The 17,316-nt window shown below is 38.8% G+C and overlaps 1 protein-coding gene across 8 annotated transcripts in view; it reads right to left on the bottom strand.

The window, feature by feature from the left end:
- OTUD7A (OTU deubiquitinase 7A) overlaps positions 1-17,316 on the bottom strand; it is a 136,382-nt gene that overhangs the window by 36,711 nt on the left and 82,355 nt on the right. For 7 of the 8 annotated variants that reach the window (XM_054077451.1, XM_054077449.1, XM_054077454.1 and 4 more), the window contains 3 exons: positions 14,912-15,044; positions 12,527-12,667; positions 10,770-10,924 (listed from right to left, as the gene is read on the bottom strand). In XM_054077451.1, the coding sequence (XP_053933426.1) occupies positions 10,770-10,920 (151 nt within the window). In that variant the 5' untranslated portion in view covers positions 10,921-10,924; positions 12,527-12,667; positions 14,912-15,044. Of the gene's footprint in view, positions 1-10,769; positions 10,925-12,526; positions 12,668-14,907; positions 15,045-17,316 lie in introns of all 8 variants that reach the window. The other variant, XM_054077448.1, reaches the window with a different exon arrangement.

Here is a 17,316-nt window from a genome sequence, read left to right as displayed (position 1 = left end):
AAGAGAGGAAAAAAGAACAGAGGCATTTATAAAAGACACCGTGTGAAGAAAAAAAAGAGTTTAAAAGTGTAATTCAGTATAAAATAAAAACAAAGTAAACAGAACTTCAAAAAACATGTGATGTGATCTGGACGATAGAAACGGAAATGAACTGCAGAAGCAATGGACAAGCTGGGAACAAATCAGAGAGGTTACTGAATTCAGAGATGTCCAAAGCAGATGATCCGAACAAGGATCTCCCATATTGTGACACAGCAGGTTTCAGCTGGAAGTCATTCAAGAAACTAGCAGGGCTGATTGCGGAGTTGAATAGAGCAAACCCTGCCCACCTCTCCTCCTTTCAATGTTGCATACCAAAAGCTTTTGAATTTCTAAAGCTGTATCTTATTATATTCCAAACTAAGCTTTGAAAGAAGAAAAATCCCTGAGGTCTGCTGGGTCAGAAAGGACAAAAATAAATTCATATCACATTGAAACCAAACATACAGCCCCACTGGCTCAGAGGGTAGGACCCTCCTTCCAGTCTTGCTACTTGTCCAACAAGTTTCAGCAGCCTTCTGCTTTGGAGCAGAAAACATACAGTCCTTCTGGGCTCTTAGGGAAGGACTTACTCCTTCTAGGTTCTGTTTGGGTGTTTGCTCCCTGGTCTTCTCTGAAACGTCCCAGACCCTGTTCCTTACACAAGTCCCTGCTCTGTAACACCTCTTTTATTTTCTTCTCCTGCAGGCCCTCAAGGGAAAGGACCAATCCTTCTCAATCCCACAGAGGTTAGAACTGACACAGGCAATGACATGACCTCCATCTTCCATCACCAGAATGAAGGAGAAGCAACAAGTAATTCATCTCTTTTGCATAGTTTCAACTAAATCAAATCAAGCAAGACTTTTTGTTGCAATCTGAAGGACAAAACCAACACAGGAGTATTTTTCAGATTGTTCACTCTTTCTTTACTGTTACTTATCTGATGGGCCTCACTAAATTCTTGGTTTATATGACACGTTATTGTAGTTAAAAAGGTATTTCACAGGCACAACAATGTTACTGCAGTGTCCACAGTCACATGAGATGGCACCACACCAGTGAGCAGCAACTGAACCTCCACCGTGTGTTTACGTGAAAGGTTTGGAGTTTCTAATGGTCAGAGAACATTGGTCAGCAAAAAGGCAAAGCAACACAAAGCTGGTTAGAAAACACAGGTGGTGAATCACGATGCTGGAATCGAATTTATTCACTAACTCAACAGAAAGTATACTCTTACTGAACCGTTATTTCCAGAACAGCCGCATGTGCTATGTGAGTCAGCAGGTGCAAAATTTAACAGGACTGAAAGGCCTCTGCTTTCAAACCAAGTGTTTCTAGTGTGGAGGAAAACCAACAAAACAAAAAATAATGCAGCTGATTAAGGAATGGAATATGCACTCTGGCTAAGGGCTGGCACTGACATTTTAGTGTCAGACACAGCAGGCATCTACATGAAAGGGAAATCAAAAAATAAACTCAGTTACACTGTGAAGTTTCTGTCCTAAATAACAGTTGCTTGAATAACAACAGAAGGCATCGTCAGCCTGAAGAAAAAGCAAAGACTTAGATTAAACAATATTTAAGAAGCCACTCATCCATTTTCGTCTTATCGCTTCAAACTGAATTAGCAAAGGGTTAAAAAAAATGCTAAAGCACAGCAAGAGTAGGACTCACCTCAGAAACACTCCAGATGATTCCGTTTTTACTGATCATCAGAGAACTGCTTCCCCCCAGCCCCCACCTCTGCCCCATTCAGACAACTGGAAGAGTCTAAGCATTGCTCAGAAGTGGGTTTCCCAGTCAACTGATGCTCCGGGACCAAGCCGAGACTGTTTTCCCAGGCCTTGATCCTGGTTCCAAAAAGCCTAGCTTTCCTTAGGGCATTTCAACCTGAGACAACAAAGGTGCCAACAGCACGGGTGAGCCGAGTGCCCAGTGCTAGCGCTTTCTATGGTAGGTTCACTGGATTCCAAATACCACGCTAGAAAGAAGCTGACGAGGAGCATTTTCTATGCACGAGTACTACTGCAGGGCCCACACAGAGCATGCTCCCACCTTGGCACGCTGTTCTTCAGGCATCACAACTAAATCTAGCTTTTGAGGGAGGGAAAGACTGAGTGAACTCATTAGGACTGACCACATTATGATCAGAGAAGACATCTCATTCCTTTCCCAGCCCTTCCACCTCGGCTTTCTTGTACTTCTCAACCCATGGACACCATCCTCCCCTTAGAAAACATTTGATAAAAGAAAAATAAGACAAAACCTAAACTTCTGTCCTTATCCTGAAACATTACTGTTTCGCTCTTGAGGCACATCGGCAAGAAAACCAGCCCAGTGGCAAGACTGGGAATGAGATGGACAAACTACTGAGCCAGTATGTTAGTCAGAAATTTAGAAGAAAACGCTGATTTTACTCAAGACTCTGCAGAAAGGAAATTGGGCGCGTGTCAACGAAGAGGTCAAACCAAACCAGAGCAAACTTCACAGGGCAGAAGATATTCCTGTAGCAGTTTTTGCATATCTAGTTCTGCATCACCCACCACGCTGGGCCCAAGCACTATGTACACACGTGTTACAGCACTGTAACAAACACAAACCATTGACATCACTGTTTTGTGAGTGGAACCAGAAATGTTGTGCTATCAGACAGCCGAGGGGCTGTTCACATTTTAAAATACCACCACTTTGTTGAGTATTAAATAAAATAATATATTGCAAAGATTTTAAAAACTGAAACCAATACAACTAAACAGAGCTCTCTATTGGAAGCTCTCTTCGAAAAGTTTCAGAGTGACCTCCTGACAAAGTCCTGATTTCTTTCCTTTAATAGATAAATTTCAAATTCACTTTTAAGCGCTGATCAGCTTGAAAGCTGAAAGTTGAACACAGAGGAGCTCTAGAAACTTCGAACTTTTGCTTTAGATCATTCCCTTCAAGACTATCACATTTGGTAATTTTTTTAAAGAGAAATATACTCTGCCTTCATAAAAACAGTTCAGTGCGCAGCACTCAGGTTTTACAATAGTTTTTGCAGTGCTTAGACAGCTGCATTCACCTCTGTTTTTCTGGAGAATAAGGGTCCAGCTTTCTAACCTAGTCCTTCTCGAGTCAACTCTTCAACTTGACTGTGCTGTGCAGAGAAGGTGGCTTTCTGTTGCTCTGCAGCACATGAGTAATCCTCGCCTGCTCAATGTTAAGCACACGCTTTGTCAGAACACAACTCATACTCTAATAACAAATATCAGGCCCCCGTTAAGCAGCCTACACTACTGGTACCCGTCTTAGACATTATGTTTTTCAGCCAGAGAGGATTCAGGCAGCAAGACCTGAGTGACATCCTATTATCTAGTTTTGGGGTTCTTGCTTTTTATTATTTTGGCTAAAACAGTGTGACTCACCAGGGCTGTAATAGTTAATAAATCTATTGTCTGTCACTTCTTAAAACAGTACAAAAAAACTAGAGGACATTTATCACTAATTAGTAGGAAGAGGAAGCGTGCAATTATAAAGCACCTTCCCCTCCAAGCTTTCAAATATCCACCTACTCCAATATGTTAAAAAGAATGTTTGAAAGGTCACCAACAATTCTTGATTTAATGACAAACAAAATGCTTAAAAAGGATGCAATTTGAGATGGGGAACTAGGAAAGATCTAAATAGCAGAGACCACAATGAACTGCGATCTCTTTCTAATCTACTGGCATTCGCGCTTCTGGGTAGTTTTACACTTAGATGAATAATTTGAAATAATCAGGTCCCTAAGAACTCTACATTAAGGGCTCCTCATGAATAAGGATTCCTCTAAGACAGACCAACTTATGGCCAACTGCAGCAAAAAGAATAATTTTTGTTCCTGGAATTAAATGGGTATTCAATTGTATGGGAGAATGCATAAAGGCCTGAAGGTTGAGAACTGATTTAGGCCTCCCAAAGTAAGAGGAAAGCCTTTGAAATTCTTCTTTCCTGTCAACATCAGCTCCGTCTTGTCTAGGTTTAAAGTTAATTTCCGTGCTTCTGATACACTGTACATTTGGGAAATGGAAATATTCACATTTGCCACAGCAGAAATGAAAAGCTGAGCCCATGGTTAACGTATCTAGTCATTGACAGGAATTCGCTCTGCGTACTCGTGCGTATCTGGGAGGATGATGTTTTGAGAGATGCTCTAGGTTGAGAGGATTCATAATTGCCAATAATAATATGAAATCTTGAATTTTATGTAGGACTAGAAGGGAATATTACCACCTTCATACAAGTAAGGTAATTGTTCCATCATTCTAATGCCTTGTCCAAATCTTTGCAGGAACCCTTATTTAAATGTCTTGGCTGAACCCAACTTCTACACTTCTATCTTTTTAATGCAGCATGTTTGTAGTTCTCTGTGCTGGTGAAGGTACAATTAACTGTCCTGAACTAGAACAGTTCTGATAGTTTATCCTCATAATTTCATAGGACTTTTTTTTTAATAGGATTCTCTCTCCAAATATTTAAAATTGTGATTACAGGCACACGGCACAGTCATCAACTGACTAACTAGGCTGTAATTTCAGCTTCAACTGCAAAAGCTCTTTTACTTCTTCAGTTATTGCTAACATTGATAACACCAGGAGACCTTTTACTGGATAGAATCTATTTATTAAACTTACGAGCTTTAGCTGACTATACTGGAAAGGACTTTGGAAAAATGATAAGTACCTTCTGCCTTTCAAGATTATTGACTGATTGTTAGTTTTCACCGACATAAAATGATCCTCATTTTGTGCCACTAGGCCAGTGCACAGTGATTATTTTTATACACACATAAAAATATTAAAATTATCTAAATTTAACAATCTGTTAAGATATGAAGCCTACCATCAGCTTCTTTCCTGTGTAAGGAAGACCAACTGCTAATAAAGCAGCCCACAAGTACAGTTTAAATGCAGTCACTTCTTCCCATTTGGCATGAGGTAGATCAAAAAATATTAACAGGTACAAGATAAGAAGAGGAACTCAAGACCAGATTTATTCCTTCCGATAAAGACTACATGCTAAACTAGGATAAAATTAGATTGTAGGCTTTGAAACAAGATTTAACCTTGGTCCACATTCTCAAAGGAAAATAATGTAGCAAGGACACATGGTTGATATTTGCCTTGGTTTCTGCTAGAATGCAAAGTCACTCAAAGCTGAACAGACAGCTGGAAATGACAATTTTGATCTCTGTATAAGGAGACGCTGGTTGCCGCTCAGCTTCCCCTTCCCTTTGCCAAGCCTTCCACAAGAGAACTAAAAAAGGAACTGTCTGAGGGAGAGGAGAATAAGCGACTATTTTTGGGGAGTTAGCTTTGTACGCTCAATCACATGACAGTACTGTAAATTTCTCTCTCCCTCTCCATTAATTACACGCCTTTCTTTGAATTCCAAAATCACCATTCTTTGAGATGTCTTCCCACTGCACCTCTGTCCTCTTCGCCAGGGCCAGCCTCCTTCGCTGCACACATTTTATGACTGAAAGCCGATCTCCTCACTTCTGAATTAATAGTGAACTCTGTACACCTTGATTAAGCACTATTTAAAGCTGGAAATAGACAGCAATTACTTTTATATAAAGGTGAAACACTACACCACTTATATAAATAAATGAACCTTTTATACGAGTAGAGAGAACTTTTTCAGTTATATACATTATTTTTAATGCAGCTTGTATTCTTTTTTATGTTTTTATTATTTTTATGATTTTGGAGGGTTATTACTATTTTATCATTATATTATAATTTTATTAGTAGTATCATTATTGCCAGTGAATTTCACAGATCCTCCAGTTCCTGATGGTTGTTTACACTGCTGGTATTTTAAAACATTTTCTCCTACGTCTCCCCCCTATATTCAAGTGGTCATTGCCTGCAGACTGCTGCTTCCTGAAAACTAAGCTATTTTCTAACTGATTTCATTAGTAATCTCCAAGTTCATCCACACCTCGAGCCCTGGCACTGTAAAGCAAACACAGCATAACTTGTATAAAGACACTCTGCCCGGTGTGCTTCCCTAGATCGCATGTCCGAAACACCTCCAGTTTTTCATTACAGGTGGGAAAAATGGGTTGGGATTTGGTATATAATTTATGATGATAATACTCATGTTACACGTAAAAGTTCTTTCGTACAGCAATTGATAGTTCTAAAGCAAAAAAAACTTATATAAAGAAGTTTGGAGATGGGCGCATTTTAGACTCTCTTCCTTTCAATGCTTCAAATTTGGAAATTTATGGTCTGTTCACCTTTTTGAAAACTGAAGCACTGACATCCAGAAATAAAAGAATAATGACAAACGCTTCCTAGAACAATCAGACCTAATCTCAGGAAGAGCATTTACTGAATGCGTAACACAAGACTGAAGTTATAAAGCCCATATGAGTGGCATGTGCAGCACTTGAGGTCAGCTCACAAAGTGCAAATGAAGTAACTGCTTCTGAGGGTCCTCCAGCAGAGCTCTGGAGGTTCGCGCTCTCTTTATTGCCACAAGGGCACTGATACACAACTGTTCCACTCTCAAGAATTCGCAGTCGTGGCCAAACCAATAGGTACCTCCCTCCCTTGGACTTGACTATGTGGACGCAATTCATTTTGGAATGAAAAACTACTGAGCGACTTTGGGTTTCTTTTGACATTTGATGGTTTTGAACACACCAATCCAAATAAATTGGAACAGATTTAATTTAAAGGAAATGAGTAGTAAAGACCGCCAAAGTCTGAGAGAGATGGATGCTCACCTTTCTAGTAACTGAGGAATTTAAAAAATATACTGGAAATGGCACCCTTAGCCATAATCAGCTTATTAAGAAAAGTAGGCAAACTTGAAAGAACATGTAACAGTGAACAGGAAAAAGGTCAATAGGGAATCTGAGAAGTTGTTTAGCAAATATGCAAAACAACAACAAAACAAATCTTAAAATGGAGAGCCACTGAAGTTTCACAAAGTGCAATACCTGCTCTCAACTGTTTCACACACAGAAGTACGCTTTCAGTCCTCGGGAGCACACAAATAGGGTAAAAAATGCTTACAAAGTGCTAAACAATATCTCAAAGAGATATTAAACCAAACTAATGAAAGACTTGGGGAGTAATCATCCAAAAATAAAAGCAAAGCTGGAAAATAACATTCATCAGAAACAAATGGTTTAGCAAATGTATACGATCTGCCAACATAGTTGGCAGAGCTAATGATACGTAGTTGAAATTTATGAATATTAATTTACAATTAATTTAAAGCAAATGTAAGTATTTTAATAATTGTGGAAGTCCAATATTAGATTTCTATACCAGATAGCCATGAAACTATTTAAGCTGCAAAAACTTAAATTATTTTACTATTTAAACTTAAACTATTAAAACTTAAACTATTTTTTTTTTTTATTTTGCCCTATTTTAAGGCAAAAGCATGCTCTTGGCCTGTATTGGAAGCAAAAAGATTGCACGTCACTGACTTCTATTCTTTTTAACTGGAATCAAGAAGAAAAACTGGAAGTATGATAAAATTTTTCACAGACAAGAGCTAATCACTGCAAAATAAAATGGAAGGGAAAGAAAATGAGTATCAGAAGCAGAGACACAGAACAGTGCTATTGGTCCTGGGGCACAAGATTCATTGTTCCATTGGAATGCAATTTTAGAAAGTGTTTTTTAACCTAGGAAAAAAATCCAGAGGTTCACACTATGCTCCCGGATGCTGCTAGCTCAAAATCAAGCCTGTGTCTCAAGGAATTACGTGAAAGGCTGTTAGAGTAAGACTGACGGGAACACTCTTGTTTTCAGGCAGGTTAACTGAAAGAATCTCTTCAGTTTCGGGGTTTTTTTCAGAGAGAGACAAACTTCTACAGCCTTCCTTTCTCCTGAATGAAAATGCACGGAGACAAGATCTCAGGCCTGCAGCATATCTTTTTGATACACAGTGATCTGCTTCAAGCAGATCTGACTCCTGAACCATCACACTGTGTAATGTCAGATCCAGTTTCCACATCCCTTGAGTCAAATGCTACTCAGAGAGCCAAACAACTGTCACAGCCACTCTCTCCACTCCGTAATTTGCTGACATATGTGCTGTGCATATATTCTCCTCAACTCACTATTTTATTTATTCTCTGGTACAGTCAGCAAATAGCTTTTCGTGTTATTTTATTTGCATAGGAACATACTCATCATTCTTTAGTTGACTTGTAATTATTAGCAGGAAAACTTCCGGATTTCTGAAGTCTTGGAGATGCCATGAATTCGAGGACACTTATCTGTAGGTGTGCAAGCTCTCAAAAAATAATTCCTGCTGGGCGTTCACTTTAAAGTCACTGCAAGATTAGAGACAAAGGTGTAGATAGCTACCAATGAAGTGTCCTCCCTGGAGTCCGAAAGAACAAGGATCAACATTGTGAAGTCTTGTAGTGATAACCAAGCTGAAAGCACTGTGCTTCCTATTTTAATAATTCAGCCATAACAGCAGCTAAGAATTTTGGCAGGGTTGGTAGAAAGCTGTGTTTTGAACAGAAAGTGATGGAAGCAGTCTATGGTCCAGGATAGCATTCAGGAAAAGAAAGCAAGGAGTGCTGAGAAAAGGAAGAAAAAGTACAGAAAGGTACCCAGAAGAACAAGCTAGCAAAACCAAGCATGAAGCGTTCTATGCACAAGACACCGCCAGCAACTGCCGGAGCGGACAGAGTACTGCAGCTTCTGATGGAAGACAGATTCCTGATGCAGAGACAGATCATCTGGAGAATTCAGCCCAGAAATAGCTCACTCAGCTATTGCTCAGGCATGCAGGCATGCTGTGGGCACAAGAGAAAAATTATACTAGTACAGAGAAGGGTAGAGAAGAGCCTCCTGAACTGAGAGAGCTAAGACACTGCCTGCGTTAGCTGTACGTAAGCCCTGTGAAAGGATTTCTCTCATGATCTCATCTGCCTTGGGTTCTCAACCTGGGTGTAGGCATGGAGTTAACGGGAATGTTCAACAGCAAGGAATAAAACCAAGCTGAGGGCAGAAATGGGAGACAACAGCATTCATATCTTAAAGCTATAAAGTCATTCTAAGCTCTCATTAAACTGTTACTAAGCATCCACAGCACATCAGAGACTGGAATAAAATTTGATTACTCATATGACTGTATATCTTTAATAGACGCATATGAGTGACGAGGTAAACGATCTTGTGCTGTCAAAACCTCTGCTTGAAAACAATGTATAACCTATCCTTTACAATACGCCAGCTCTATAACCCTACACAACTAGAAGTCTAACATTTTTTAGCCATGCTTAATTATTATTTAAGACAAATGGTGTACATTTACAAAATGCATCCAGCCATACATATCTCCACTGTTCCACTGAACAGCTGGGAAAAGGCCTTAGTTTGGAAATACTTCTATAGTTTAATGAAAAAAAAAAAAAAAAAAAAAAAAAATCACTGAATCCATCCTACCACCAAGGCCTATGATGTATCAGCTTGTAAATTCAAGTTTCAAAAGTTTTCTTTAACGGCAGAAATGGGATATTTATAAATATAATATATATAAATAAATAATATATATATAATATATATAAATAAAATATAAATATATAAAATATATATAAATAAAATTATCAGAATAAAGTGTAAGGAAGGACCGTTCTTCACAATACTTAAGAAAACCTCAAGAAAACTCCAGCAGTTAAGACAGATTATTTAGAGTGCAGGTCTGCGTGCTGCTGACTGCTGCCTCCACATACCTTTCCTTGTGCTTTCTCCAAGTCACAACGGGGTATTCTTTTAAGTTTTATTACATGTAATGTAGATTACCTGAGAAATGCAGCAAAACTGTGTGCATCTCTGTGTTAATCACGTATCATTCCTTATTACTGAAAGACCCAGAGTCAAAAAGAACTTACAGCAAAATATGCAATAAAGGGAAATTGTTCTTGCACAAAGATATGAAGACCCTAATATATACTTTTGAGTTTGCTGTGTCTGTTCAGCAGTTACTCTGATTTAACACACAATTTCTTAAAGGATGTTAAGATAAAAAAAAAAAAAAAGCCTTCAGGAAAAAAGTCCGGTATGTGTATATCCACAGAAGCACAATTTACACAGATACCACGTACTCATTTCTAACTTCCTCTCTTCACAACTGGTGAAGAACTGTTTTCAGAAGAAATTAACAACTATTACAAAACGCATTCAAATATCAAGGTGTCTTTCCACATTTAAGCTTATAAACTTAAAGCAACCCCAATAAAATAAACAAAAAGACCCAGTTCTTTTTCTGATATGGTTTCTCAGCTGTTTTTAAACCTAGATATTTGACTCTCATACCATGACGTTCAGGTACGTGCATTAATCACTGGTCCCCAAGATATCTCTGGTTTCTCTACCACTTTACTGTTAAGTCCTCTTCAGACCACACCTAGTGCTTTGCACAGTAAGCTGAAACACAACTACTTTCAGGCAGCTGAAAAAGTCAGAATTCAGCTAAAGGCCTCTCTCTGCTCTCCCTGGCACATCTACTTGTAAGGCATGACTTTATAACCTAAAATACAGCACACTCACACCCAGAACTTTCTCAGGGTTTTGCTGAAAACATCTACTGTAGTGTAATCTACGGTCACCTTAGTTCAAGAGTTAACTGACTAGTCAAAATACTAAGAAAAGTCTGTTTCCATAGACCAGGGTTCTCTTTTTATGACTGCTTCTTGCTTTAAGCAAGCAGTGAACACATGAAATACTTGTGTCCTGAAAGCTTACCTTCCAGTAAGTCTCTCGCCAGACCTGGTTCTGCCCCTGTGGACCGAACAAAGTCTGACAGGACTGCATCCATATCAAGAGTCATGTGATCATTCAGAGATGCTGCCAGACATGCAGCAGCAGCAGGACTCGCTGGTTGGCTAGAAGGCATCCATCTGCCAAGGAGAAAAAGAAACAGGATTTTAGAACGTACACTCCAAGGTGCTGTAAACCACGTTCTTCCTCCTTTCCACAAAGAAGACCATTAAAAATGCTAAAACATTCAAGTTATAGCACATTAAAATAAAGACCATTTGTCATCTGCCTCTGCCTTAGCCTAGAAGCTGTTGATCACTCACACTTTTTTCTCCTTCTTCACATTTGTTTTTTTTTTTATTTTTCTTATGTGCAGTTTGTAAATAATTCTGCAACTTGAAGACTCCAACCCAGCTAAACACAGGCACTGTTCATTCAAAGCACAACCATCATATCATTGTCACTACTCATACACTGAATTTGAGCAAGTATTTAAATGTTTGGCTAGCCTAGAGCTCTTTTGCCTTACTTACTAACATTTACACAACAGAGCTTAGGATTTGTTCTTTTATTTGCCTTGTCAATATCACTTCTGTAATTTATAGCTTCTCCACCATACTTGATCTGGCTGGAATGGAGTTAAATTTCTTCATTCATTTTCCAGAACTGTGGCTAAACCAGCACTGATAACACATCGATACTTTAGTCATTGCTAAGCAGTGCTGACAGACCCTCAAGGCCTTCCCTGCGTCCTACTCTGCCCCCGCAGTGACTAAGCTGGAGGTGGACAAGAGCCTACGAGAGGGGACAGGCAGAAGAGCTGATCCCATCTGACCTAAGGGATCTTCCAAACCCTAGAACATCGTGCTCAGCCCTAAAACTGGAGTAGAGTCTTTCCAGAGTGGCCGTTGCTCGAGACTGGCTGGGCATCAGTCTGCTTGTGACAGGTGGGGAGAGATTTTGTGTCACTTGCTTTGTTTCCCTCTTCCCTTCACTTTAATGAAACTGTCTTCATCTTGACCTAGAAGTTTTTTCCTTGCTTTTGCTGTTCCAATTCTCTCTCCACCGGAGAGTAAGAAGAGCAAGTGAGCAGCTGGTAGATCCTTAGTTGCTTCCTGGGGTCAGCAAACGCCAGGGCTTTGTACATCACACTCCAGGATTTGTTAATGGCCACTTTCAGCTTTTGCTCTTTGCTGTGTTCTTTATCACTTTGTTTTTCTTTGCCTGAAAGACCCATGATAAAAGCAATAGCCTTGAGTCTAATCTGGTGTTTGGCTCATGTATTGTTGCCATGCCAGTACTCTGGGAATCATCTCATGGAGCCAATTAACAAGTACACCTTTCTCCTCATCCAGGAGCAACTTTGTAAGGAAATTAAGAATGGCACCTCCTCTTTCTCATTAGACACTATTGCCCCAACCAAGAAGTCCTGATTCCCATACATGTGCTGATGAATTGACGAGAGAGACAAGGAGTGATGAGCAACACTCGCTCACTCTGTAACAGTCCCACACTTGGAAATGAGTGCCCCAGGGAAGGAAGCACAGCTCTACACAGGAAAAGGGTAAAGCCCCCAGCGACCCACCACACATTATCAGAATTATCATACGGTACAACACAGTTAAAGAAGGGTTTGAGAAATGGTGTAAAGCAAAGAAAACAGAATGAAGTTAAAAGATACACAATATAAGCAAAAGTGCATGTTTTACTTTCATGCTTATTCATAATTGGTCAAAGTTTACCTTTGAACATGAGTTAGATATTTCCTGTTAACTCCTCCTCACAAGCTCAGTTGCGACTTCACACATGCCAAGGGTAAGGACTATCACGGAGATTTTCTACTAGTAGCAGGTGATATTAGTTGGCTCTTGCTTGTACCACAGCTGTGAAAGAAATAGAAAACCAGTTGATTTCACTGTTCCCCAAATGGAACACAGTTTTGTACAACTAAGCCCATGTTGCTAACAGAACTCCAATGAAAGAAACAAAATATTATTCAGGAAACATACCTGTACAAACCGTAGCATTTAAGGTATTGTACACTTCACCAAAATGCTCCTCAAAGCCTTTGTACTGAGCTAGGAATGCCAGCACCTCTAATCTGACTCCATTCAAATTACCTGTGCTTGACTGAGTAATTCAAGAAGGGCAAATTCATCTTATTAAGAGGCACTTCATAATTACATTATAGAAGGGACATGTGGTCGTAGCTTATTTGCAATAATAATCATCCAGTTCTGCAAAATCTGTAAAATGCTTTACAAAGTCGCTGGATGGATAAGATCTTGTCAGCACACGTAGTTACAGTGATGAATTAAATGGTATTAGTTGAAGCAGCCAAAATGATAATAAACTACCTAACAAAAAGTAACACGCGCTAGACCTGATGACAAAGCGAGGTATTGATGTACTAAATATATTAAATATATAAAGTGTAGATTCATAAAACAAGTAAGATAACAAGACATCTAGTGACTATTATGATTATGGGCCATCTAACTTTTAAAGTATAAAGTATCAGAGTTATAGGAACAAAAGGTCAGGCATAATTACTAAGGTTTTGTCTACACAGTGGAATTCAGGAAATTTAACCTACATTAATTTAACTGGATATGTCCATGTCCATTAAATTCCTTTGCAAACACCTTCACCTGGGAATAAAATGTTGCCTTAATTTTTGTTTGGCTCACCTTGTCTTCAAAGTGAATTAAACTAAATTCACTGGAGGCCACTTTAATTATGAGCGGGAGAGTGCACAGAGACTTGGTCAAATTTAAGCTGCCCTCTTTAAATCCCTGCATTTTGTTGACTTGCATCAATTTTCCTCGGTATCTTGTGTAGACAAGTCCTGAACCCATATACCAGGCACAGAAGTGAAAAAATAGAGAATGACGGAAACTACGCTGAAGAATCCTCAGTCAACACACTAAAGCCCTGTGGAACCACTGGAGAGCAGCTATTTCCAAGAGAAGAGAATTGTTCAACTATTTTAAGTTTAGTTCTAGGAAGAACACTGCCAAAGTTCAGAGACAACTGGGAATTATTTTAAACACGCAGCTACGTTTCAGTTTTGCAGAAATGCTATTTAAAATTTCTACTATTTGCTTAATTTGTTTGAATTATTTCTAGCCACAGCTATTGATAAAAGACACCACTATATCATCTTTTGAGGCAATTCAGAACTAGAGGTTAGAACCTGTTATTGGAGTTTAAGATAAAAGAAAGTCAAAAAAGAACAAATGAAAAGGTAACGCTGCATTTAAGAGCTATAACATCCTCTCACGAAAGAAACATTACAGAAAGCAATATGAACAAGCTAGACCTTTCCCTCATTTTTTTCCTAATTTTTCCCCTAATTTTCCTCATTTCTAAGTTTTTCCTGACACTGCAAAAACCATAATTTCCAAATATTGAACATATTCCTCTAAACACCATCATTCTTTAACATAAAGGAGGTATGCTGGTCAGAACTCTAATCTTAACACACTTTTCTCTCACAAAAACATCTACCACACGCTCTTCAAACACTGCACATGTAAAAATTTACTCCAGTACGTAAAAAGCAAGATGACTATATAACCATTATTGAATATATGTAACAGAGAGTTTCATTAATTTTTTCAAGTTCGCCTGGCATTAAAAATGCAACACTTGGCCTCCAGGCACCATGAAACGCACGCAGCTTAGTAACAAGCACAACTAAGACCAGCTTCACCACTTGCCGTTTCTTACATTTCGAGGTATTTAGCCCCCTTATTTCTACATTGTGAATTCTAAAATTAATTGTCATAGCAACAGCAGCCCAAGTCTTCATTTACAATGCAGACAACCTTTGCGATGATTGATGCATAACCCCATCGCTTCTGATTTGCAATGTATCGGGGAAAGGAACAGAACACACGGGTCGGAAGCGCTGGCACGCAGTGGTCAGGAAGCAGCTCAGGCCCAACCTCTGCTTTACGGCAAGTTTCTTCCTTCTATACTTGCATTTGACAACAAACAGCTGCTGCTGAAAGCCAGACTGCTAAGATTAGCTCTCCTGTTAAGGCTGCTTATTCTTGAGCCGTAAATAGACACACAGCTGATTAAAGCTATCTTTAAGCAAGGTTTTAATTTGACTTACTTACAACTGAGTTTAAATAAGAGTTCCTTGAGGCATGTGTCAGATGGGCATTATGCTGCTGGTTTTTGGTGAGGAAAATAATCAATTTTTGCCACAGTAGAAGGTATGAATAAGCAAAATGTTGTCCCCTGAGAAATCTGGAAAAAAAAAAAGTAATATATTAATTATTGTTCTTATTTAATGTTACTTGAATAAATTGGCAAAAAAATCCCCAATTTTACCTTTGGCCTTAGGTGCCTAATGGATGCTTCTCTCAATACAGATCAATTACCACATACAAGCATGTACATTAAGAAGATTGCCTGAGCACAACCCAGACAATTAAGGAATTAAATTAATCACAAGTGTATCCTTATGGCTATCCTACAGGAAAAGAGTAATTCATGCTTAAACACTCCTCTAACGGTTCTCTATCTTAAGTTTGATCAATTATACCTTTGGAAGATCTTCTTCTCACAAAGTATCAAAATCTAAGGCAATTAAAGAGTGAAGAATAATCCAGGGGAAAACTCAATAAGGGTACCTGCTTTTTTTCATGGAAAATAGGACAAACGAAGAAAGAAAAAACACTGTTTCACGGGATTTATTTACTTTTAAAAGAAACAGTATTTTTCTCTGCATATACTCTACTCCTATCTATGAAGTACAAGTCCTCCTGCTTGGAATATATAATCGAATTACCATAAGCTTCACCTTATTCTTTTAAAAGGCACTTACAATCACTTCTACTGTTTCTGTTTTTATTAAGCCATTTGTAAAACTCACAGACTTGTAACTAAGCCCAGCCTTATCAAAAATAAGGATTTAACAGATACCTGCCCAAACTCTTTCATCACTGAAAACATTCCTTCAATAATGCTGTTAAAAGAAACAGAACTAGAACATAGTCCACATTTTTTATGAATTTGTGAGAATTATGATATGAAAACAGAACGTTATTTCTTGTCAATTCCAAGAATACATATGGAATTAAGCAAATCTCAGTAGGTTAATAGTCCTTAAGTGAAAAAAACAGTCGTCTGTGCAAAACTCAACTGTAACATGAAGTGTTTGTGAGCTAACACATACTACTTAATAAGATCCCTTGCTTTTTTCTTCTCCATGACATATTTTTATGCAAGAAACATACACTTGACCAAGGAATTCTCCTTAATTCTTTGTCAGAACTTACTTACAAACGTACCACATCACAGACCATTTTGAAGTTCCAAATAACATAAGGATCATTTCCTACACTGCAAAAGAAACGCAAGCAGCGGTCAAACTGCATTTGTCCATGACCCTCATCTTTATCACCCTCACAAAACTTAACAAAAAAAAACAACTGTAAAACCCTTATTGACTTACAGAAGTAACTGTTGATAGCTCTAACGCTTTCAAAAATACATCAACTGCAAAGGACAGAAATAACCATCAAGTGTGATTATGCCTCAACAACTCCATGTACACCACGTTAACAAACTGAAATATCGATGCTATGAAGCTCCTATTCTCTACGGGGAAATAACTAAAACCGTGATGCAGCGTTCTGACACAGGACTGAGATGCTTGCTGCAGTCTTCCCAGCAGCTCAGGACCAGCCGCAGAGTGCTGAAAACCTTCTCTGCTAATATTCTGCTGAACCTGGATGAGCATCGTCTTGAAAAATTCTTACTTACCCTAACTAGTGGCTCTTCCACGTGAGAGATGGAACACACTTCTCCCCCCCTTGGCTTATGCTAATTTGATTCAGAAAATGTGTGCAGTAGATTGAGCTGACGGGGATGTGAAGGCAGAAGCTTAAAGGACATCAAAAGTATTAGCGTTATGAGCTTTGTATAAATGATACAATTCTCCAAGCATCCTCTATCTTCTTGTACACGGAGGTTAGAGAAAGGCTCAAATGCTTTATTGTATGTTAAGTGCAGAGTCAACACATTAAGAGTTCAGTACAGTGCTTTAAAATGGATTCCTCAGCATACTCATGCCTTGAGGTAGACATTTCAGCTGCTGTTTTCAACACAAGGCTTGACTGTTACTTTTCACTTTGCATTGCTTCTAACATCAAGGCAAAGCATATAATGGTGATTTTTGCACGTTCCCCTTAAAAATACTGATCCCACGACTCGGTTCATTCCCCAGCTGCAGTCACAGACTGATGGGAAAGTTCCCTCTTTTACAAGTACCCTAAAAATCATGGCAGAATTGAATTTCTGACATTCAGCTTACGTTCAAAAAGCAAGTCCTTCAAAGTCCTTAGATGCATATAACGTAGAAAGAATAGCAAGTTACTAGCTTGCCAGGCACTCACATAATGTGCTGGAATTCAATCGTAAGCCTATCAGCTCAGCGTGTACAGCAGCTAAATAAGCTACAGAGGAAAGAGCTCACACAGAAACATTACACAGCAAAACAGAACTGGTAACTCCC

The sequence above is a fragment of the Cuculus canorus genome, chromosome 12 (genome assembly GCF_017976375.1).
Source record: "Cuculus canorus isolate bCucCan1 chromosome 12, bCucCan1.pri, whole genome shotgun sequence".
NCBI classification, from domain to species: Eukaryota; Metazoa; Chordata; class Aves; order Cuculiformes; family Cuculidae; genus Cuculus; species Cuculus canorus.
This window is presented reverse-complemented; position numbering and strand designations above follow the sequence as displayed.